Source organism: Cajanus cajan, chromosome 2 (genome assembly GCF_000230855.2).
Source record: "Cajanus cajan strain Asha chromosome 2, NIPB_CcT2T_4, whole genome shotgun sequence".
In the NCBI taxonomy this organism is placed as follows: Eukaryota; Viridiplantae; Streptophyta; class Magnoliopsida; order Fabales; family Fabaceae; genus Cajanus; species Cajanus cajan.
Window position 1 is genome coordinate 80,027,823 of NC_138518.1, and position 25,754 is coordinate 80,053,576.

General features: G+C 27.3%; 1 protein-coding gene across 2 annotated transcripts; it reads left to right on the forward strand.

Annotated features, from left to right (window-relative positions):
• Positions 1-4,411: 4,411 nt before the first annotated feature.
• On the forward strand, positions 4,412-9,395 carry LOC109789584 (ARM-repeat/Tetratricopeptide repeat (TPR)-like protein). Of its 2 annotated transcripts, none has more exons than XM_083069259.1 (4): positions 4,412-4,772; positions 5,395-6,446; positions 7,076-7,943; positions 8,967-9,395. In XM_083069259.1, the coding sequence occupies exons 2-4, from the start codon at positions 5,478-5,480 to the stop codon at positions 9,011-9,013; spliced, it is 1,884 nt and encodes a 627-aa protein (XP_082925385.1). In that variant the 5' UTR covers positions 4,412-4,772; positions 5,395-5,477; the 3' UTR covers positions 9,014-9,395. The 2 variants fall into 2 exon arrangements, with proteins under 2 accessions (XP_082925385.1, XP_082925386.1); XM_083069260.1 differs by having other exon boundaries at positions 4,412-4,666.
• Positions 9,396-25,754: the final 16,359 nt, after the last annotated feature.

Sequence of the window (25,754 nt, forward strand, 5' to 3'; positions counted from 1 at the left end):
ATAAAAAAAAACTGAATTGAACTGAAATGTTGGAAAGTTAACTGTATTGAACTATAAAACTGAATTAAATTATAAAAATTGAACTATTTTTATAAAAGGATAAAAATTAAATGTGTCTAACATGTTATGTCTTAATGGATTAATTCGATAGTCTAATAACTAAAACTTTAGAAAAAAAGTGATAAAAAAATTGTATCAATTTTATCGAACCTAACGGATCAATTGAGCTATGTTGGACTACTTATTTTTAGGCTTAAAATTTACTAAGTTTGTTTGACTTAATTTTATATTTTTTTCTTTCAAAAATTTAAATAAAATGGAAAATAAAGTAAAGTTTGCAAATGTGTCCTATTTTAATATATCAATGAGTCAAAATTGTTCAATTCAAAATATCATAACAGTTCAGTGTAGTTTAAATTGCAGTTCAGTTCAAGTTTTTATAGTACAATTAAGTTCAGTTCAATGACAAAAAAAAATAGTTCAGTTTAGTTCGTCTGAACTAATATTTAATTTAGTTCAGTTCATGATAACTACTTTTAAGTTTAGTATAATTTGTATAAGTTCAGTTCAGTTCAGTTTAATTCAGTTCAGTTTGCCCACCCCTAAGTTTGGCTATAAGTCCTGAAACTTTGTAAGTAAGGGTATAATGATAATTCCAATTTTCAAATTTCCTAGTTTTTTTTTTTTGGTTGTGTTCGCTAGGTTATGCAACTCGTTAACGGTATTTATTTCGGATTTAGTGCTTAGGCTTTAGAATTATTCGTTATTTATTTTACCATTTTGAATAATTGATAAAGTATTAATATTGGTTGATATAAATAATAATAATTTGTGTTTTTTAATACAAATAACAATGATTTATGTTTTTTAGCTAAATATTTTATATTCAAATCTTGATTTTGAACATAAAATAAATTATATTAAAAGAAAAATATTTTTTGACAATAAATACTGTGTACCAATACTATGATTACATTAAAAAAAATATTAAGAAAGTAAGACTTGACATTTTTGAACATCAAGCATGCAATGACAAGTTTTAAAATTTACTGTAGATTTTTATTGGTATGAGAATAAAATTAAGTGTTTAAAATAACAGACAAAGGCTAAACTTTGTCTAAAGTGGGGAAGGGAATAAGGGAGTTTATGATAAACCATTATTATTTATTATCATATTAATTTTATCTTTATAATTTTATGATGGACTTTTTGTACTTAGTTTTTATCCCGTTAACCTTTATCTTTCTCTTCCTTCCACTAATGTTTGGTGTCTCTATATAGACTATATGTTTAATGATGTTTTCATAGATCATTAAAGTCCAATAAGCACATCTCATTTTCTAATTATAGACCTCCTAAAATATTATTTACACCCTTGAAAATAAAAACCACCACTCTATTTGATTAAACAATATAAGATCAAAATTAATAAAATATTTATAAGAAAAAGTATTTTAAAAAAAAGTAAGTTACTAAAAGTGATTTAAAGTTCAATAAAAATTTGAACCTTATTCTTTTAACTCTAATCCACCCCTCTTGACTCCTTTTAGATTTGGCTCATTGACATGAAGTCATTAGTAGTTGTTTAGATGGTATTAAATGTTTGAAAAATAAGTTTACTAAAATGTAGAGAAAAAAAAAAGAGAATAATAACTAAATAAAAAACATGAAAGAAAAAAGGCTTTTGAAAATCAAGAGACAAAATAGTTAATAAAATGTGTACATGAAAAAAGATGTCTCATTTATTAATAGTGCCAATGTAAAAAAGACTCTTTATATCTCTTATATATTTTTAAAAAATAAAACAATAAAAATAATTAAAGTTAAATATGTTTGACTAATTAACAGTTAAAGAGTGTAAGCAATTTTTTATTAATTATTTGAAGGTGTGAAATTTTTGAAAAATAATTTTTTTAAAAAGTAAAGAAAAAAATAATAAAAAATAAAGTAAAAAATATGGGAGAGAAAAAATATTTTTGGAAGCTAATAAACAACCACGATTAACAAAATGTACATACCGAAAAACCTTTATTAATAGTATAGAAGTATAAATAAAGATTTATTACTTTATTAATAATATGGATAAATATTGTAATAATATTTAAAAATTAACTTCAAATCAACTCTTATATATTAAAAATAATATTTATTTTATTCGAAGAAACTTTTAGAGATTTTTTTAAATTTTCTATCTAATTCAATTTTTATTTATTTTAATTATTTATAAATTAAATTTTAATATTTTTAAAATAAATCATTAATAAATAAAATTTTTATACATTAAACACAAACTTTTGAAAGAACATTTTTATGGACTTTTTCTTTAATAAGAGAATTTATAATAAATTTTAACTTCTAATCTAATTCAATTTGTATTTATTATAATTATTTGTGAATTATATTTTAATATTTTAAAATAAATTATCAATAATGAAAGTAATATTATTCTATAATATAAATTACTTATATAAATCTAAAATATAATTTATATGTTTAAAAATATTTATTTATACAAATTTTATCAATATATTCAAAAATAATATTTATATATATATATATTATTATAAGTTTTAGTTATATATAATAAATATTTATATGTATTACATAAATTAAAATACTAGTTAGTATTAAATGGTATTTTGATAATTTAAAATTTTGTTTATTTCTAAGAAAATGTTTTTTCTAAAATTTGATATAATATGTTAAGATTCAAATTTTAAAATTAAAATTAAAATTAAAATTAAATAATATTGTATTGACAGGAAAATATAAAAATAAAAAAAGTTGATGATAAGGAAACCAATATTATTTAATGAAAAGGGAAGCATTTTAAAAACATCCATGCGTATAACTAACGGTTTATTTACTAGTTTGTAAATATATTAATATTGATATTAATGTTGGAGTGGGTCATGCAAGTCCTTCACTTTTTGATTTTTCCGCATTGTCTCTACGCATCGGCATGGCATGGGTTTGAATCTAATTGGCCAATGCCTATCCCATGCATTCAGTGCGCAACTGGCCCCATCCACGATGGGATCTCGCCCAAACACCACCCATACAAATTGCGGAATATACGACAATAAAAATAAAAAAAGTAATGTTCTATAATTAATATGATTTTATTTTCATAGCAAAATACTAACTCTTGTTTATATAATTATATTTTATCGGATGAATATGTAGGTTGGATAAGTAAACTTAAGAAATGTGATGAAAATTATGCCACGTTGATTGTATATAACTTTTGGGCAAGTAAAATGTATTTATTATTACTTTTTTTTAAAAATGAGATTTTATATTTGCTGTATTGTATATATGAATTAATTTATTTTAACATTATAATTAAACTATTTTTATTGGAACTCTTCAAGAAAAAGAAAATCTCAAACATTGTGCTTGGCTTTTCTTTGTCTACCAAAACAAATTTCTTACATTGAAAAAATATTTCCATTTGTTTAGTTATTTTCTTTAAGATGTTATTTTCTTTAATCAATAATACAAATATATACTTTTCTCCTTATTTTTTTATTTATAATCTTTATTCAAAAATTTAAATTATACGTGCAATGCAAAGATAACTTGATAATTGTAAATATTTATCTTATTCATAAAAAAATTGCAAAAAATTATCTTTTAACAATGATTTTATTATTGGCTAACTTTTTTTTTTTTTACAACATTCTAAAAATAAATTTTCAAGACTTAAATATTACTAATATTATATTACAAAAATAAATTTATTCACGTTATTGTGACAATAAAGTGATAAACTCAAAGCGACTAAAGCAGGATTAAATCTTTCTGAATTTTTAATTTAAAAAGAGATTATAAAAATATATATTTCCTTTCACGGAATAATAGCGGACGATTTTCTTAGCGAGATGATAGCAATGTCAGTAAGCAACTAAGCATTGACAGTAATCACTAGAACGTTGTACTAATAATACCAACAATTATTAAAAAATAATTAAAATATATTATTAAGATTTAAATAATTTTTTAAATTTTTAAATTAAAAAATATTTTTTAATTTCTTATGTATAAAATTAATCATTTTAATCATATAATCTTAAAAAAAATATTTTAATTGTTATATTCAAATTTTATTAAAAAATTTGTCAAATATTATTATATAAAATGAAATTATTGGTATTTTTTTTAGTAAAAGTATAAAATTAAATTCTAAATTAAATCCAACTTATATTATTGACAAAATAAATTTTTGAGAATTATAAAAATTAAAATAATAATTTTAAATCTAGAAATTAAAAATAAATTTAATTTAAATATAAGATACTAAGCATATATTTAAATTTATTATTAATTTTTAATATTGTATCTAATTTTTTTAGGATTTATCAAAATAAAATAAAAAAAATGATTTAAATTTATACTTGAACAGTAGAGAGTGCAGTAGTAGCAGCATTATTCGTTGTCTTCCTTCTCGGCTCACTCCCTTTTTCTCTTCTCTCTCTTTCTCTCTCTGAAAATTTAACCTAGATCAAAGATGACGGTGCCGTGAGAAAAGCGTGAGAGAAAGAGAGAGAAAAAAATTTCATAAAGCATCCGAGAATCACGTGAATTCCGACTTCGAACGGTCCAAGGTTGTAGCCCACGACGACGAATTTGGATCTGTCGTTTACATCCATCGCCGATCTCCGCCGTAAGCGACCACTCTCTTTCTCCTCACCGTTACAACTCACTCGTCCTTTCACAGCTCCTGCGTTCTATTTTCGCTGTTACTGTGAAAAGACCGTTAAGCAACGAGGGTAATCTTATCGTATCAGTATCACCCACTTTTTAATTTTTTTTTTTGGCATGATAGAATCGGTTGTGGCCACCGGAAAAACCGGTTGTTTCTGCTGCAACACAACAAAGACAAAATATGTGTTTTTTTTGGGGTGGAAATTTGGTTGACTTATGCGGGAATGTTGATTTGTAGCTACTAGCTAGCTAGTATGATCCTCTTCTTACCCTATCTCTGTCCGTGATTCACTCTGGTTTTGACTTTTTTATCTGAGAATATTTATGGGGTTTTTCTGTTTCAGCAACTACTGTTTCTTTACCCTTACTATTTCAGACGGAAAAAAGAAAAAAGAAATGTTCCAAGTCAGAGTTTTGCATTAATTAAAACATTTGATGATGTGGGTGGGTGTCTTTTTCTCTTTTAACGCCTGTGAAGAAGAAGCGTTAAACAATTTTGACTTGTAATTTAGTTTGTATCATCTATGGTTGTAAATAGAATCAATGTCTTGTATTTTTTTCTTCTTACTTTGTTCTTTCCGATAATCTAATGTTGTTTAGGGAACTACAGACGAATTGATTATTTGGTTGGTATGTTTCTGGTGTTGTGCTGATTACTGGCTGATCTGATATGTGACTTGTGTGCAGTTTTGAAGTGGTTTTCTTGCTTCAGCTACCTGATGAGGAATTGATTTGTTGATATATGAGGTTGTTGTTCTAATTTAGCTAGCATGGATAAAGTTTCATCAGATTGTCCATACCCGGGATGCTTCTTTTGTGTTATGAAGGAAGGGAATCCAAGCAAACGCAGAGCAAGTGTACTGAAATTCTTTAGAGAACTTCCGTGTCAAGATGATGATGGTCAGGTTCTCCCGATCAGTGGCCTTTGGAACACAGCTATGGCACATCCAAATGACCCAGAATTCATAGAGCTGGGAATATTTGAATGCATGTCTGCTCTCATATGGAAGGGTCTGAAGAACCGGCGCTGGCTTTCTCATGACCAAAATATATACATTCCTTATTATGCAGCTCATATCATTGGTTCCTACACAATGAATATGGAGGAATTTGCAGAAAATGCTGTGCATGCTGGGGTCATTCCTCCCTTGGTTGAGCTTTTAAGAGGTAGATTAACTTGGGTTGAGCAGAGGGTAGCAGTTAGAGCATTGGGACATTTAGCTACATATGCCAGCACCTTTCCTGCCATAGCAAGTCATGGTGAAATTCTTGAGCTGTCCATCCAATTGGCAATGAGTTCGTTGGAAATAGTTTATTCACACTTTTACCAATATGTTGATAGAAGGCTTAGTTATCACTGTGATCTGCTTACACGTGGTATGGGCGGTGTTGAAATGGAATCCAGGAAGGCGGAGGAATGGGCTAGTCAGTTGCAGTGTTGGTCGCTTCAGCTAATTAATTGCTTTGCTTTTAAACAGGAGTTCCTTCCTACCATATGCAAACCTGAATTTCTGACAAAACTACCTGGCATGTGGGGTGGACTTGTTAACGAAAATTCACCGGCTGGTATTGGTTTATTAAGAACAATTTGTCATCAAAAGCTTGGTAGGGGTCCTGTTGCTAGTTGCCCTGGTATTATTGATGCATTGTGCAATATTGCTCAGTCTTCAGATGATTGGCAGTATATGGCTATTGATTGTCTTCTATGGCTGCTTCAAGATCCCAATACATGCCACAAGGTAAAGTTCTACAACTTTGCATTGGCAAAGTAAGAGCCATTTGCCCATTATGCTTAATCTCAAGCCCTTTTATTTGTCATGGACCTTCACCACGAGATTTATCACACTGCTTGCCTTTTATTTGTATTTCTCCTTGGTTGAAAAAGCTTTTCAATTTCTCAAATTTCACCTGCAAATTTCATTGATAGTTGAGGTCTGATGAGGAAAACCTACGGGAGGAAATGATTTCTGAATACAAGAATAGTAGACTAATGAGAAGGAAATAAAGAATGGTTTTGGCTAAGTATTTTGTTTTGTACAGCTGTTTCATTTGAACTTCTAAAGAATTTAAACATTGGTGTTGTGAATAATATATGAAGCTTGTGTTCATGTTTAGGCTACTTACTTAAAACTAGTTATTACTTCCCTTCTTCAGGTCCTTGACAAGACACAAGTTTGTAGTGTAAACTAGATGTATACTACAATATCTTGTTTCCAAAGAATTACTCATTTTTAAATTTCTCGTTATTGGCCTGACACTCTCAATAATACAAGCACCAATTGCTAGAGATTATGATTATGAGTTTACATAATTTGAATATTGTAAATTGATTTCTGTATTTGATAAGGCTTTGGCTTATATTATGTAGGTGATTGATAAAGTGGTGCCTGCATTAGTTGACCTTGCGGAGATTACAACTCTGGGTGATCATAAAAAGCTTGGTGATTCAATTGTTAATGTTCTTCAAGAGTGCATCCAGTCTCAAGGGTCAGGACGAAGCTCAACTAGCAGTCGCACTAAAGAACAGATTGAGGATATATTAAATTCAAAACAGAGATTAAAGTGGGAAAAGAGTATGCCCAAGGAAGATCTACATATTAAGCAGGCTGCAGCATTGGTTGTCAAGCTCGAAGGAAATTCCCTGTTCTCATCTGGAAATATTTCTGGAGCAGCATCGAAATACTCTGAAGCATTGGCATTGTGTCCTATGAGATCCAGGAAGGAGAGAGTTGTTCTATATAGTAATCGTGCTCAATGCTATCTTTTGCTGCAACAACCTTTGGCTGCCATAAGTGATGCTACCCGTGCGCTATGTCTCCATAAACCTGTCAATCGTCATGCCAAAAGCCTCTGGAGACGAGCACAAGCTTATGACATGCTTGGATTAGCGAAAGAGAGTTTATTGGATGCTATTTTATTTATAAATGAGTGCTCTCAGTCAAATGATCCTGATCTCTCACTGAGGCAAAATAAAGTTCCAGATTATGCCGAGCGGCTAGTTAAGAAGCAGATGCGTGCTGCTTGGTTATTTCGAGAGGCAGCTATTAAGCATGGTGGGGTCCATAGTCAGGGTGATGGAGGTGATATGTATGGCCCGGAGACTGATGATTCTGAATGGGAGACAGCTAGTGAAAGTGATATAGGTAATGATGGAAGGGATGATATGGGCGATGATGACGATGGTGATTGGAATAATGATGACGAGAGGAAAGATTATGACAAACCTTCAATGAAAGGTATTTTCACTATAAATTTCCTATTTATATACTTTATCAATAATTTCCATTATATGTGATTATGCATATTTCATTTGATGGACTGGAATTGGCTAATATTACACAAGTTTGAATTTTAAAATAAAAGGTGAAAATATTGAGATATTTGGAAAGTGAGGTTTAAGGTGTCATCACTATATGGCACTCCGTGCTGCAAAAATTGTTGACCAACATGAATCTAAGTGGATTATTGTATTAAGTCAACCTATCAGTTCCTTCCTTTCTAAAATGAACACCAACGGTCCAAATATTTCCTATCACTTTCTTTTGTTGACCAACCTCCTTGTCAACTTGATCCAAATATTTCCTATCAACTTGAAATATAGATATTCAAATTCCCGTGGAGTCGTGGACTACATTTTCCCACTCTAAAGGAACACCAATGATCTATTTGGTTAAACAGCAACTTTGGACATTTATCAGTTTGCTAAGATATGGTGGACATTTATGTGGGGTTCATGCATACCTTAAACCGTATCACTTGGCTTTAGTTAGACTTCTTAAAAAGAATAGGTCCCTCGTGACTCTGGATTTTGGGTTTTAGTCATGATAATGATAATGGACCAGCCTTTCCTTCTTTGTAGCATCACCCAGCCGCCCTGATCTGGCTGATAGTCTGACAAAACATTGAGTAGTTCAGTTCATTGTCCTTTATGTCAGACAAGCTGTGATTGATACTCATCTGCAAAAGGGTAAATTTAATCGAATAGTTTGCAGCCAAGAATTAAATAGAAAAGAAAAATTGTTGGAAAAAGTTGATATGCTATTGCTTATGAAAACAACTACATCCCTAATCTTATTTAATCATATAATTTTTTTAGTTACTAAATGGAAATTCTCTCTCCAATATGTATTGACAAAAGGGGTAGGGAGTAAAAATATGTATATATCCATCAAGATGCAAATTGCAATATTATTATGTATGGCATTTTATTTTGGGCATGTGGTGTAATGCCTCACTTTCGAAAGTTTGGTTTCATCCAGATATAAAGCATGGATACAATGTGCAGCTTGCGGAAGAAGAACCTTGACATAGTTATCCTCGCAATTAGGTGCAATTGTTCTCCAGCATGAATGAAGCAGAGTTGGCTCCTGTGACTATTCTGACTCTACATGCTTTGTGGGCTTTAAAAGAGAAAATTAAAATTCTAAGTCCCTCGTTGTAAGTGGCGGGTTGAAAGTGATGACCGAGTTTTTGGTCTTCCTATTTGAGGTTGAGGTTTATTTTATATAAAGTTTTCCATGTTCCATATTTGTTCTCCCCATTTTTCTTGTCAAGTGTAAAAATTGAAGATTTCAAGTTTGGAGAACTACATAGCGTTTGGAAGATGTGAAGGTTTTTTTTTTTTTTTTGAGGTTTGTGTATATAAACCCTTTGTGCTTAAGTTTTCATTGAGTCCTTTTCCACTGCTATTCCGATCGCAGTTTGCCTGATTAGTTGGCCATGTTATATTTTCTCTTTCAGCTACCTGATGATTGGCTTCTAATTTCGAAAATAGTTATGTACTCTAAGTGCTGTTGAGAAAGTAATTATTATTTTTAATGAAGTTAAGCATAAAACTTACGTATAAATTCTACAGGTGTTGCATTAATAAAGGTTTGCATTAAAAAATTTATGTGAATTGTTGAAGTAAAACTTTAATTTAAATGGAGAAAAAACAAAACAATTTATGGATTTGTCTAAGAGTTTTGTCCATAAAGTAATTTAAATATATGCTAATTGAATTATTGACCGTACATCAACGTGGAGTAATAGGATTTGGTAGTGTGATCCATGTAGTTGTCTTTTAGTTTGTTTTTTCTTTGTATCAATGTGAGGATGTAATTGTTGCACGCAGTGTTTATAAAATGCCTTATCTATATTGAAATTATTTTTTAATATTTACATTTATAACGAGTGTCAAAAATCACTTGATTAATATGACTTAACGACGTTTCATTTTAAGATTTTATCTTTATATTTTGTGTCAAAAGTCTCGCTTCTTTGATGGTTCCGCTCTCAATTTCAATTCTATAATTCATGCTCGCAGTGCTTATTGGTGGTTCTCATACAAAATTGCTAAAAAATTTAAACTGCTATATGCCAAAGAAAGTTCTTTGCAGTATGCTGAACTAGTAAAACCACCGACTAAACTAAGCATGCATCTATCGTCAGCGTCACATTTTTTTTCCAAATGCCCACTTATTTTTTCTGCCATATTAAATATAACACACGAATAAACTATCAATTCAGTACTTAAAATATTATTCTCTTTCTTTCTTAATCTTTCAAATAATAAACTATATAAATAATATCTTTAATATTAAAAATTATGATATATGTCTCTAAAGTATTAAAAATTCTTTTAAGTTAATCTCTCAACATTAATAAAATATATCATAACAAGGATTAAATTGACGAATTTTCGATACTTTAAAGACCACTTATATAATTTTATTATTCTAAGGATAGTTTAGAAGAAATGGTGACACTTAAAAAAAAATAAAAATTGTGGTTTACTCAATAGTAGACCAAAGTCATCGACCAACTTAAACAAACCGAGATACTGTTCCATATAGGCTTGAATGAAGTATAAGACGCAAAGCCATTTTTATAAACATAATTGACTTTATTGTACTCCAAAACTTCTCATTGACAGACATGACATGTAATTAGATTTATTTGAACCCTAAACTTCACCAAATTTAGATCCAGGTAAACTTTGGTTTTTTTGTTAGCACCTTATAAAGTCAGACCATATTATATTTAAAAATAAAATTAAAACAAAAATTAAAAGTGAAGAATTTGGGGGCAGATCTAAGTATAAGAAAATGAGAATATATATATTAAAAAAAAACATGGAAAGAGAAAGGGGAGAGAAATTCATAGGAAAAATTTAATCCCAACGGAAGTCTGACAAGCACCACACTTCGATTATTCTACCAATTTCACTATACACTATATAAAATAAAATGAGCTAGTTACAACTAGGTTAACTATTTGTGATTTAGGTTATGCAGTAATTTTTTTTGGTGAAGCTTGCTGATAATTCTCTCATGTGCAGTAAAAAAAAATCCTATTCGATAGTATTGAATTAAGTGTTTTTTCTTTCTATTACTTTCGGTAAAAAAAATATAAAAAATAACAAACGATTTTGACCGAATAAAAAGCTTTTTTCTGTCTATACTATTTGAAATGCATTCAAAAGGGATCATCGCAAGAAAATGGGGAAAAAAGTATAAAACAATTGATTATAGGTATAAAGCATTTTACTCGCATTGTACCTCCTACCAATTCAATTCCAAATATTGTTTTCAAAACTTATCGAAGGAGTGTTTAAAATATGACTTCGTTAACAAAGTTTTTTTTTATAGGGGATTTTGTTTACGAAGTTCTAGAATTAATATTCAAGTCACTGTTTTCTTAAGGATTAAAAGTTAATTTCCGGATAATTTAAACATGAAATGTAATGTGCACATGTTTGTTACGAGTTTTTGAAAAAATACTTTCTGATATTGTTCATTTCTCATTTTAGAAATGTTCTCCTATCATGTTTCTTATAATTTTTATTCTCGAGGATGTAAAAAGTGATATTATTATATCTTAATACATTTCTATTTTTTTAATTATTTTTTATTTAAAAATTAAAAAATTTCAAGAAATATTATAATATAATTTTTTTAAAATATACACGAGAATAGCATTTCAGATAAAATATTTCTAAGAATGCGATTTTCAAAAATGTAATATATACTTAAAACAAACACTCCATGAGACATTTAAAATTAATCGCCCCGTATCTTAGAAGTTATAGAAATTAAGAGAAGAAAAAAATGTCATGAATGTATTAAAATAAACTACATTTCTTATCTCAAGAAAGAAAAATCATTTTATTTGTTTCATTTCAGTCAACCTTACCAGGAATCCAATTCCAAACTCATTTCCAAATATTTTGAAAATAATATTTATAAATCCAATTCAAATATTGTTTGAGAAAATAGGATATGCACTTTGTTGTCTGTATATATGCTTAGAATATGAACAAAAAACAAGGTCTTGAGGCATATAAATGTATTGTCCCGGCAGTAACACTAAGATACATAATTGAGATTTTTTTAATGTTATGAGTTTTTATATATATATATATAAGGCAATACTATGTATTAGCCAAAATACAAATAGTTATGTTGTGTAGAGGTTAAATTGAATATTATATCATTTATAAATAATTATATACTTATAATTAGAGAGAGAGGCAATAAGTGGAGTGCGTATGGATCGAAGAAAAAAAAAAGTAGATTATGTATGATCAATAAGGAAGTGAGTGCAGTAATTGAGTAATATGTGTAAGTGGTTGAATACATGCGAAATGCAAAGGACGTCATATGGTAGAAAGAAAAAATGTGAAGCTTTGAAAATCAAGTACACCACAATCGAGATATATTCACAATAGGTGATAGGGTACTAATCATATAAGAGAAGGAATGTAGATGGATAGAAACTAAAAATTGTAAATGAATGACTATCAAGTAAAATTCTAGGTTATTGGTAGAGAAGCAGATCTCAAGGTTGGAAAAATCTCCTTGTAAGTGAGAAGACGAGTAACATGAGAGAGAAGTAATATTCGAGCTTTTCAAAACAAATACAACACTTAATGAGATTTTGAGACAAGCACACCAAGTCTGTATAGTATAGAAGTTAAATATAACTTGTCGAGCCTTTAAAAATTTTGAAAATACTTATAATTTTTGTTATCCTAGTAAAAACTTAAAATGTAAAGATTCACAAATATTATAAACATGATATTTTTCACTTTTATATTGAAATTATAAAAGATAACATGCAAGCAGAAGTAGAACTAAGAGATAATAGTATGTAAATCTGTTGGAATTAAGTTTTGTCAATCTTACCCTTATGTTTTCTTAAGATCACATACATAAGATTTCTATCATCCAATGTTATTGAGTTCACTAATATCATTTCAAATCAATTCCTTACATTTAGAAATTCTAAGGAAATCTAACTCAATAAAAGATTTCTCTGTTCATTTAGTTAGAAACATTGCATTAAGTTTGAAAACTTGTTCAACTATCAACTCTAGATCTATTCCTAGTATTTAAAATTATTAGGTGATTTGATTCATAACAAAATTCAGAAAATGTTTTTCAACCAAACACCAAATCAAATATCAAAGATGAGTTTATCAAATCACGTTAGCATTAATAACGAAATCAAAATCATTAACACTATATAATATATAATCATGTATGTGTATATATATATATATATATATATATATATATATATATATATATATATATATATATATATATATATATAAAATCAAAAGGAGTACATGAGAGTTTGATGAATTACATTCAAACCAAACAAAAAGAAAAGATTAGTCACTCATGATAGTTGGAACCGATCTAAAATACATGGAAAAAGTGTAGAAGAAAGAAAGAATGAAAGATCCTAGAACCCCCACTTCCAACTAATTCTTAGACTACTTACTTGCTTTCTATTTTTTGCACAAGTCTCTATCTCTTCCTCTTTGTTTTTCTCCTTCAATCCTTTATATAGGCGTAACAAAATAAAATAAAGCATGGAGGAGAGAAAGTAAATCACTTAGTCATTTCCAAACGATCGAGTAGTTTTGAGTCTACATTGAGTCCTTTCATCTTCTTTGATACTTGCAAAACATAAACCAAAACTTTATAAGTAAAACTTCATCAACTCTTCACAGAAACGCTAAATTGTAACCTTTGATTCTTTCTAAGTTTATAGGAGTTAAATTGAAGGAAAAAAATCTTTTTAATTCAAACTAGATAAGTGTCAAAATGATCATACATCTTAGGTAAAATAAACATTTATCAAGTACTAAGTTGTCTCTTAAGGGTTTCAAAATACCATTAAGTCTTACTTCTACGACTTTTTATTGTCTCTCAGATTATTAAGGTAGGGGAGGAGACATTTATTATGGTCTTCAAAAGAATTTTAAAAAACCATGGTTGTTTGGTGAGGTGTCCTTAATCTCATCCTATTTGTTTACTTCATGTTATCTAACTATTATTAATACATTATTTAACTATTTTTTTATATGTGTCTTCTTTAATTTATTTTAGTATTTAAAGAAAAATAAGATAATTAAATAAATAGTCATAGTTTGTAATTAAAAGAGGATGTTACAACATGTATCTCCCTTTAATGCCTGGTATTTGTAGAATGTAAAAAGTGATCATTGGAACAATCCATTAAACACGAATATTAAAATAATTCATTTAAAATAAAAAATATTGATAATGTATAAGCAATTAAAACCACAAGCATCATATTGTTATATTCATTAAAACTTATATTAATTAGACTTTAAAACCAATAATTAATAAAATAATAATTTTAAAGATACTTTGAAATTAAATTAAAAAACAAAATTGCCTCGAAATTAAATTAACTTTTTGAAATATCACAAAATATACAACAAATTCAACTGATTTTAAAATAATAATAATAAGAACTCTACGAGATCTCACATATAATGTAATGCATTGAATCTGGTGCGACAAACTATGAAACCATGCTTAGATTAATAAAACACAACACACAATATAGTAAGTGTAGAAAGTTATTGAATATGAAACACTATGTGTTAGTGGTTAATCAATCACAATACACTTCCATATTCCTTGCAATTATCATTGTATTGTGCTACTAGGTCATGCATGCAACCAATATTCATGAGTATTATGGAAATCTCACCAATATCTCATACAAACAGCCCACTTGACATTCATATAAGTGATCTCATCAAGTGTATGTTGCGTATCATACACCACTTATAAGGGATATGAAAATCATTAAAATCTTTAAAATGGTCATGCTTTCTTATAATGATATACAGCTTAATTATAAAGATTATCTTATGATTAATGCAACATTTAATACTTTCTCATATGTGTGATGTTGTGGGTTCATCTGCCTTAAGTGAGGCAAGGCAAAGTGGATTAACCCACCAAAGAAATGGGTTGAAGAAAGTAATAACTCACCTCGCTTGAAGTGGGTTGGCTCACCAAACGAGTTACAGCAGGTCAATGAGTCATAAATATTTGTAGGTTATTGAGTTGGTCTACTTTGAGGAGTTGGTGGATTGAAAATGGTAAGTTAACAAGTTAATAATGGTGGGTTGACTAAATTGAGCCTCCTTCAATCCAACCAAATTATATATAATAAAAAAAATCTCAATTGAAATTGAATATTTTTTATTATATTAAATTACTAATTGAATTAGATTAAATGATTTTCAATACATATTATAAGTTCAACATGTAGTTTTATTATTATGTGTAAAATTGATCATGAGAGGGGTTATATTTGTTCATTTAAATGGATTATGTAATATATATTTCTATAATTTAATTATAAGCTTTAAAGTTAGTCTTGGTTTAAACTAGCGTAAATCAAACAAAATATAAAAAATTATACACTTAAAAAAGTAATGTATAGAAAAATATGTTGGTAAAAAAATATGTGATTAAAAATATACTTATTTTATATAAAATGAGAATAAGTACACAAATGAAGTTAATTAAGCTATAAATAAACACATTGATTAAACATAAATTCACTACAAACAAGTAGACTCACCAAGTTGATGGTTAGACCCACCAGGTTAGACGGGACTCGCTAACCCACCAAGTTAATCCACATTGTTATCATTATTTTCTCACACTATGCAAATAGATTAAAAAATAAAAAATAAAATAAAATAAATTTATTATTCACATAAATTATTGTCTTTTACTGAACATTTTTCATGAGATCTTCATTCATAAAAGTCAAGTTACTGTCACTAATTTATTTTTAGGTGGCTTAATAAAATCTTATTTTCTTCAATATTTCATAAAGTAACTAAAGTTTTAACTTGTACAATTGACATTTTATTATATATAACTAAAATTTATAATAAAATGTATAAAAAAGATTATTTTAAATATATAAATTATATTTAAAATTTATAAAAAAAAATATTTTAAATACATAAATTATATTTTAGATTCATAATAAATAATTTATATTTCAGTACAATATTTTTTTATTGGTAATTTATTATAAAAATATAAAAATTTAATTCACAAGTAATTATTATAAATAAAATTTAATTTAGATAAGAAGTTAAAAGAATCCTTAAAAACTTTTTTTATTTCGAAAAATAAATCATAAAAATACTTTATTGTAAGATAGCTATTTGTAATTAATATATAAAGGTAGAGATATATTCCTTAGAGATTTGAGTAAGAAGATTGCTTGAATCCATTATCGACTTCACAAGATTAATAAAATTTTTGATCTCTTAAACAATTGTTTTATCACTTTATATCTTAATTTTATATTTTTGGTGGAATATTTGGTAGAGTTTTTTTTTTTAATTATCAAGTCTTATAATTAATCATATTTAGAGTAATGAACTCTAATTTGTTTATTTTTATTTGTTTGGTTGATCTCCAAATAATCTTCACTACCAACCAAGTGTAGTGATACAATATTAGTAAATTTTGTCTCATTTGAATCTAAAATTTAAATTTTGTTCGTTGTATTTTTTAATACAATAAAAAATCTATAATGCTAAATACTATAATTTTTGGTACTCTCTAACATCTTATGTTATCTAAAATTTTCTAATACGGAGAATATCACACTTGACATTATAACCTGTAAGATGTGATAAGAAAATTCTCAGAGTTAAGCCAAATGGTGATCATGTGAACCAAGGTAGCAAACGGCAAAGACAGAGGAGTGGTATCGTCAACCATGAGAGAGGACCGCAAACAAAATTGGACGATCGCACGGTTGGGGGAGAATGCATGGCCTTGGTGGCAGAGAGGAGGAGAGAAAGGACGCACGAGAATAAGGCCGATGACGGCACAAGGGTTTGAAGGCTAGGGTTTGGAACCATAACCTGATACCATGTAAGATGTGATAATTCTCACCACAATTTGTGTGAGGCAATCAATAATAATTTAAGGGAAAGAGATTACAATGTAAAACAGGAAATTACATCATAATAATAAGATAATATTTGGTAGAATATTGAAAATTACATAATAATACTAAGAGAATATTTGGTAGGATATTAATCTTGATAACTAGCTCTTAACATAACCAAATAAAATTACTTTAAATTGTTAATAATTCACACTATCTTCACCCCCTCATGTCACACATGACATTTGTTTTTAAGAATTAAACACAAAAAATTCACATCACTATTATCAAAAGTATCAACACTTATTATAATAATTACACATTTAATCGAGATACTCAATTAACACTAATTATATTTCATGCAACGACATATAAATCAACATATTCTCTCAAATTAAAAAATAAAATAAATATATATATATATATATATATATATATATTTGATCTTCAAATAAAGTACATGGTCACAAAAAAATATCTAAAAATCATATCTCAAAAATATAAACACAAAATAAAAATATTCGTCACCACATAACTTGATACACATTAAAGTCATTATTTTTTATTTCTTAAACATTAATTATAGGATAGGCTCATTATAATTTACATAAATAAATAAATTTTCTTATTATAGAAAAATTTTCAAATATTAATTACCTCCATTTTTATTAAAATAGACGCCTCGGATCCATGTGTATATTAGTGGGGGCAGTTGTCCCACTTAAATATTGTTCATTCTTTTTTATTTATTTATTTATAAAATATTAATTATTTTACAAAATAGATATTATTAATTATAATTTAATTATCCTATTATATTTGATATGATAAAATATATTATTATTTTGTTTATAATTATTTTATTATTTAATTATTTTTATTTTGTGACAAAATTATCTTAATTTGTTTATGAAAAAAAAAATCACTTATTCTAAAAACAAATTTTAATAGACTTATCTTACTTAATAACTAATGCTTTACTTTCTCACAAAAAAAAAAAAACTAATGCTTTACATTAAATTTTTTAAAATTCATCTGTTAAATTAAAAGCTCTTAATATATTATACTCAATAATTAACGTTCTACATCAAATTTTTAAAAATTCAACTGTTAAATTAAAATTTTTAGCGTATAGATCAAGTTTACAAATTTTAAAAAAATTAAAAATCATATGATACTTTGTTAGATAGATTCAAAATAACATATAAAAATATATTTTTTATTATCCATCAATTTAAATTAATGAAATAGAGTATCAAATAATTTTTAAATTTTATAAATTTTATAAATTTGATATATAAATTAAAGAATTTTAATTGAATGGTTAAATACTTGATGTAGAACATAAATTATTAAGTAGAGTAAGTCTATCAAAATTTACTTTTGGAATAAGTAGATCCCTCCTCAATTATTATTATTATTATTATTATTATTATAATATATAATATTTTTTCACTAAAAGATTTATTACTTCTTTACTCATTAAAGTAAAGATGTCATCATTTAATTTACTAATATAGTTTTTTATTTTATTTTTATTTTTTAACTCTTTAATCATGTATATATATATTGTGTGTTGGTAAGAGAGGATCCACATTAAGAGGAATAAAAGAAATTATCATACTATTTTTTTTAACTTAAACATCAAAGTAATTGCCACACATTTTTTTATAACTTAAACATATTTAAATAAAAAAAATTTACTCTTATAAAAAAAATAAACATTGCACTCATAAAATATTTTTGATTTTAAATGAGTGTAAAAATTTAAAAGACACTAAAAGAAAACAACTTAATAATTTTATTATTTTTATCCTATTAATTTTTACCATTTTATTTCTCTAATCTTAATTAAGTCAATTTTCATTATGACCTTCTTTATAATCATTTATTTTAATAAAAAAATAAGTCACAAAAAAATTATAAAACTATACTTAAATATAATCTCAGAAAGAAAGTAAAAAAAAAGGAAAATTTGTTACTCTATTTATAAAATAATCATAATTTATAAAAATAAGATATTTTAAATTTCTTACCATAAAGATATATTTTTTAAAAAATTATTATATTTTTAATAAAAGTGATATAGAAAATTTTATTACATCCACTTAACAAATTTTATAGATTCGTCACTGCTCAAAATTATTATCATCACCTCTCCAACACACTTGGTTTTTTTTTACAAGTTAATCACCTATATATTGTCAGTGTAAATTTTTTTTACACTGACAATCAATTATATCTTTTAATTGTGTCGTGTCACTAGTGACACGACACAATTAAAAGATATAATTGATTATCAATGTAAAAAACTTTACACCAAGAATATATAATGATTAATTTTTTTTTTTTTTTTTTTGGAAACCGATTCAATAGAAGGATCTATTTCAAGGCATACGCTAACGATAGCGTACGAGACAACACAACACGATTATCAACATAACAATTAAAATCAACGAATTGTCCAAAGCCAACTCACCACCATCACCACATTTAAATCCAATAATTCAAGACAAGACACGCAAGATAATAGCAACAATTATCTGTATTTATATATAAAGATATATTCTATTTTTGTATATATAATTTTTGACTATTTTTTTCTTAAATATTTAAATAATATTAAAAATTAATTATTATTACAAATCCAAATTTCAAATTTAAAACTTTGAAATTCAAAAACTAAACATAATAACAGACTTAAGTTAGTTAAAATTTATTTATATTTAAGTCTAAAAATTTCAGATACTTTTATATATATATTAAGAAGAAATAACATATAACAATTAAATATAATATTTCAATATAACAATTAACATAATTGAAACTAAAATACCAAAATTTGTGGTTAATGGCAATTAAAACCTGACTATGTTAAATTAGTATATGCAAATAGTAATAATTCACGTTGCAAATTATTCAGATGCCATCGTGAATAAAACCAACGCTTCAGCCTTCAAGTACATAATAGGGTGCGTGAATTGCGAATTTACGCCTTCAAAATCCAACTCAACTTCTCAGCAATTAATAATAGTAGTTCAAAAGGTAAATTACGAGCACACCCTTGTACAAATCAACGCATACCAAAACTTCTTCGGAACACAACCACTTTACGAAAGGACAATTAATTTTTTTAATGATAATTAAACTAAAATCATCTATTACAAGCAACAAACTCCATTCTCTTTATACTAAATGTAAGATATTTAAACTCTAATCTATAACAAATAATAGCGAAAATATATCTCGTTAATCGAATTTATTATAATAAAAAAATTATGGACAATATAATTAAGTATTTTAGATGATTATTTATGTGTGTTGAGAATACGAATGAAAATAAACTTTAAAGATGTATAATATATTATTCTAAATAACTTATTTTATAGGCTTCTTATAAACACTAAAATAACTAACAAGTTTTTAACCTTTTGGAAAAAACAAAAAGAATAATATGAAGAAAAAATATAATGCTTAATGCATCTAACTTCATTTTGTACTCCACATTTATAGAATGAAAAAAAAATGACTCTTGGAATAATTCATTGAACGTAATTATTAAAAACACAATTTAAAATAAAAATATTAATGAATTTGTCTGCATAAATTAATTTTGCATTATCATTTCATCTCAACTATTATATTTGATAATTTTTTTATTATAAATAATTAAAAAAGATATTAAAAAAACTAAAAAAATCATATTAATAACATCGATTTTGAGTTAGTTAATAGGGTAAAAATATCTTACATTATTAATCATAACCATTATACTTTTTTAATAAGTACCCTAATAATCATATAAAAAATGATTTATGAGTATTATAAGTTAAAATAACATGAAACTGATGATTATAAACAATAATATAAAATATTTTCATACTGTCATTCAATTAAAAAATTATTATTAATATGACATTTTAATTATTTATTATAAAAATTAACAAATTTATCATATATAATTTGTTTTATAATTAATTTTTTTATCTAATATTTTATTATTATATAATAGTTTATAATTATTTTACATTATTAAAAAAACCTATTTTCTGATATTGTTTTCATTTATTATTCTAACCTACTCATGAAATGCACAGATGTAGCAGTAATGCAACCGTTTGAATTTAATGCGTTCGGTGATATTCTCTGATCAATGTCCTTAAAATTTGGAAACGGGTTGGGCGTCGGTTTGGTGCGTGTTCAATCCATCTATAAATTCTTAGGTAAGAGCAATACTATTTCGTTTTTTACTTGTAATTTCTTTTTTTTTATCTTTTCATAAATGTGAGATAACATTAATTACTATTTTTTTTACTACATTTTAATTATATCTAAATTAAAATATCTTATACACCTTTTTTTTTTGAAAGGATATTTTATACAAATATTATATTGAAAATAAATAATATTGTCGTGTTAAAAAAACAAAATAAATTTAATATAAATAAAGTTTTATATATGTGTTAATCTATTATTATATTTCAAGATAGGAAAATAATAATATTTGATAGGAGCCTTTTCTAAATGTGATTGATTTAAGATAATAAAGTTGTTCAAATTTATATAATATATATATATATATATATATATATATATATATTCTAGATTTAGTGTTTCAAAAAAAATATTATAATAAATATGTTTTAAGAGGACACACATTCTTTAAGAGGAAGCACTTCAATCCTGTGCTTTATTGTAATCTAAATTTTAATTGGCACATGTTTCTGGATTATGTTTAAAGTAGTTAGAGATTTTTTTTATCTTTCAAAATCGACACGTATTTTTACTTTTTTTTCTTTTTTTACACATTTTATGACACCACACGAATTTTTATTTAATCAACTGAATTATACCGCATTAATTAGCTAGATATTTAGATAAGTGAGTTAAGTATACACTTCTAATATTTATAAGCATGAACTTTTTCTCGTGACTTAAATTTAAGATTGTTCCGGCCAAGAAATGGACTAGGATTTTTTCCTAGATCAAGCCTCCGAGCCAGATCATTTAAAAGTGTAATCTGCCGTCTTAACTCTATGGTTTTAGGTTTTATATTTTCTTGTTTGCGGGCCTCATGGGCCCCGAGAATGAGGGGATTTCCTTAACCGTTTTCATAGAGAACATTTGATTATTAGAAGTAAGATTTCTATCTTTAATTCTCGAATCAACGTGAAAAGTGAGGCTTGTTCGGATACTGGTTGATATCATCCAGGCCGAGTCCATACTAGCCGATACCAACCAGGGCGAGTCCATCCTGGCCGATACCAACCAGGACTAGGCCGATACCAACCAGGTCAAGTCCATCACCGACTAGGCCGAGTCCATCCTGGCCGATACCAACCAGGTCGAGTCCATCTACCGACTAGGCCGAGTCCATCCTGACTGATACCAACCAGGCCGAGTCCATCCACCGACTAGGCCGAGTCCATCCTGGCCGATACCAACCAGGTCGAGTCCATCCACCAACCAGGCCGAGTCCATCCTGGCCGATACCAACCAGGCCGAGTTCACCAGCGTGACCGATATGGGATCGTGCTTTTACCGAGATCACCATCGTTGGGGGGGTATCAGGTTAAATTCTGATTGCTCCTGCGCATGGGCCAGAACCAGGTCGGCCATATTCCGACTCCTCCCTTGACCGTATCGGAAACATACCGAGACGGTACAAAGATCTAATTGAAATAAACAACTATGTGTATGCTGATTCACATATTGAATGATAAGTATATAATTTGAATGATAAATATATTGGTTTGAACGGTTATAAATATAATATTTTCATTCTTTTAAAAGCAATATAATTTTTTTTCCATATTCTTACCGACACACAATATATCTATGTGTGCGTAAATTTTTAAACCAAAAAATCAATCAACTTTTTATTTTAATAAATTAAATTGGGGGATATTATAATAACTTATCACTTTTTTTTTATATAAAATTATTTCTCTCTCCTATTCACCTGTTTTCTCTCATCTTCATCGTTCATCTGTTTTTTTTTCCTCTCAACTCATTTTCTCTCATCTCTATCAATGGAAAAAATAGCTACCCTTGAAAAAAAAATGAGAAAAAATAGATAAATTAGTGAAAAAAAATAAGTGGATAAATAAATTTTTTTTAATTTAAAAATAGGTAAATAATATATTACTATAATATTTTTAAGTAAGTTTATTAAAGAAAAAAGTTGATTGGTTCAAAAGTTTTAGTATAGATAGCTAATATACTCCAACTAAAATTGAAGTGAGAATATGTGTGTGTATGTGGAATTGCTAACATGCCTTATTTTGAGTTGGAGTAAGTTAGTAATATACACCAATTTCTTTTGACTTCAACATCAACAAAAGATCTAAAGAAGACTTAATGATTCACTCTAAGAGATAACCCTTACTTAATGAAGGTTTTTCAACAATTGAGTTCATAGAGCACCACACCTATATTTGTAGAATGGGATATCTAACTTTCAAAAACACCTTATTATCTAGTCTTAAGTCAATTATTATGCCTAAATGTCCATGGTATTAACAACATCAACACCTCAATAGGTCAACAATTATGCTTAAATGCCTAGAACATTCTTGGCGTCATGTCTCAACAAGACAATCATGCCTAAATGCTTAAAACATTATTAACACCACAGCTCAACAATTATCATCTATATGCATTACCTCTGGTCAATGGATATAAACCTAACAACACACACACACACACACACACACACACACATATATATATATATATGTATGTATGTATATATATTATCCCATTAATATACATAGATCAAATGTGAACAATCAACATGCAAAATGCAATAAATTCATCAATCTTATTCATGTTCAACATTCAATAACATAAGCATCAAATTATCAAAGAACAACTCACGCTCAATGTTATCCACTCTACACCCAGCATCATTGAGGTAGAAAGCCCTTTGTCTCGCTCACACTTTATGTCATTCAACTCATACTCGACGTGGATCAGGTAGAAACCCTTGGGCCCTTACGTTTGGTGTGACAAAGTCTCATGTTTAACCCAAATCCAAACAGAGACAAGTCTTTCTTCTCACGCCTGACACCACTCCTTTGGTGTCTGGCACCAATCCAGGCAAAGCTAATTCTCTCACCTCACACCCAACATTATTTCAACCTATGACAATTCTCTCTCCTCACGCTTAGCGCCACTAATCCTACACTAAATGTGAGCAAGATAGAGTACCCTTGGTTGAAACCACATTTGACGCCATGAAGACATGCTTTATATGATGGTGAGTTCTACACTTTTAGACTCACAAATTTGGCTTAAATCACTCAAAAAACAAGAAAACAAAGCATGCAATGCAACGTTTTATACATAACAATCATCCACAACTTAAATCTAAGCTCAAGTTCAACATACAACCATAAATTGGCTAACATCATCATTTTTACCTTAATATGTTCAACACACCAAAAGTTCAACATTTTCATCATACAATCCAAAATCCATCAACGTAAACACATTTGATGACAATCAAATAACATGCCACTCAGCAAACTAATAACAAATCATTCTTAGTTTCCCTTACCTCACCAAAATCTCTAAATACAAGAAGAAGACGAAGAAGGATGAAGAAAAAGCTCAAAGCTTCGCTAGGAAACTTCACATGGTTGAACGACCATGATTCACGATTCACTGACCTAAATCAACAAAATACAATTAAATCAAGATCTCGGGAAAAGAATCACACTCTCAAAAGAAGGTTTAGAGATGAATAGAACCCACAGACCCAAAGCATTTTTTCCCCTGTTTTATCTCTTTAGGTTCTATGAGAAGTGAATTTATGAGGCCCAAATCCTAAAAGAAACCTTATTTACTCTTTCTCTCTTGGGATCTAATCGAATCTCTGCCTAAAAAAACTCTTTAAAGCACCTAAAGAGTCTTTAGGAGTTTCTTAATTCTTAGAATTTCTCAACACCACACCTCAAAACACCACAACATATAACTATTAATAAAAATACAATAATTAACAAAGATGTACAATGTTACAATAAACACACACACACACACACACACACACACACATATATATATATATATATATATATATATATGTGTGTGTGTGTGTGTGTGTGTGTGTGTGTGTGTGTTTTAATTATGCTCCTTTGAATTTTTATTATAAAGTATAATTTAGAAAGAAATGATGGTTCTTTTTATAAGATACTTTACAATTTCTACATAGTAGTTTTTTAATTTGCATCTCTTGTCCCCTATTAAAAATTGTAAGAATGTGTTTCTTGTTGTTGGTAATGAGAAGGAAATTGAGAAATAAAGTTGTCTCCTACCTCTTAAACTTTCTAATTGTCACTCAATTTTATCGATATTGATGTATAAGTTTTAATATAGAATAATATCTTCACTTCTCTTGTGAAATTTAATGAAAAGTAAAAATGATAAAATTAATACATCATGATTTTGTTTTATAGACTCAATAAAATTAAATAACATAATTGATTATATTACTCCATATGATTTAATTAAAATTATTTTATAATAAAAATCAAAATAAAAAATACAATATGTTAATAAATAATTTTTTAATAAATTTTAATTATATTACAATGCACACATACTAAAATACTAATTTTAGGACATGTTTTTATAAATTCCTTTTATATACTTGTAAAATAAAAATAAAAAAATTAGACAATTTTTTCATAAGTCAAAATTAACTATTAACTTATGAACTTATACATTAGTTAATTTATGGAAATTCTTACATATTAATTCATCTAAAAATTATTTTTAATTATTATTTCAATTAAAATCAGTTTATA

Excerpts from the sequence above, each read along its gene's own strand:
- LOC109789584 (XM_083069259.1), top strand. The coding sequence starts at position 5,478 with ATGGATAAAGTTTCATCAGATTGTCCATACCCGGGATGCTTCTTTTGT. Across the intron at positions 6,447-7,075 it reads ATCCCAATACATGCCACAAG|GTGATTGATAAAGTGGTGCC; the intron begins GTAAAGTTCTAC and ends TATATTATGTAG. Across the intron at positions 7,944-8,966 it reads TGACAAACCTTCAATGAAAG|ATATAAAGCATGGATACAAT; the intron begins GTATTTTCACTA and ends GGTTTCATCCAG.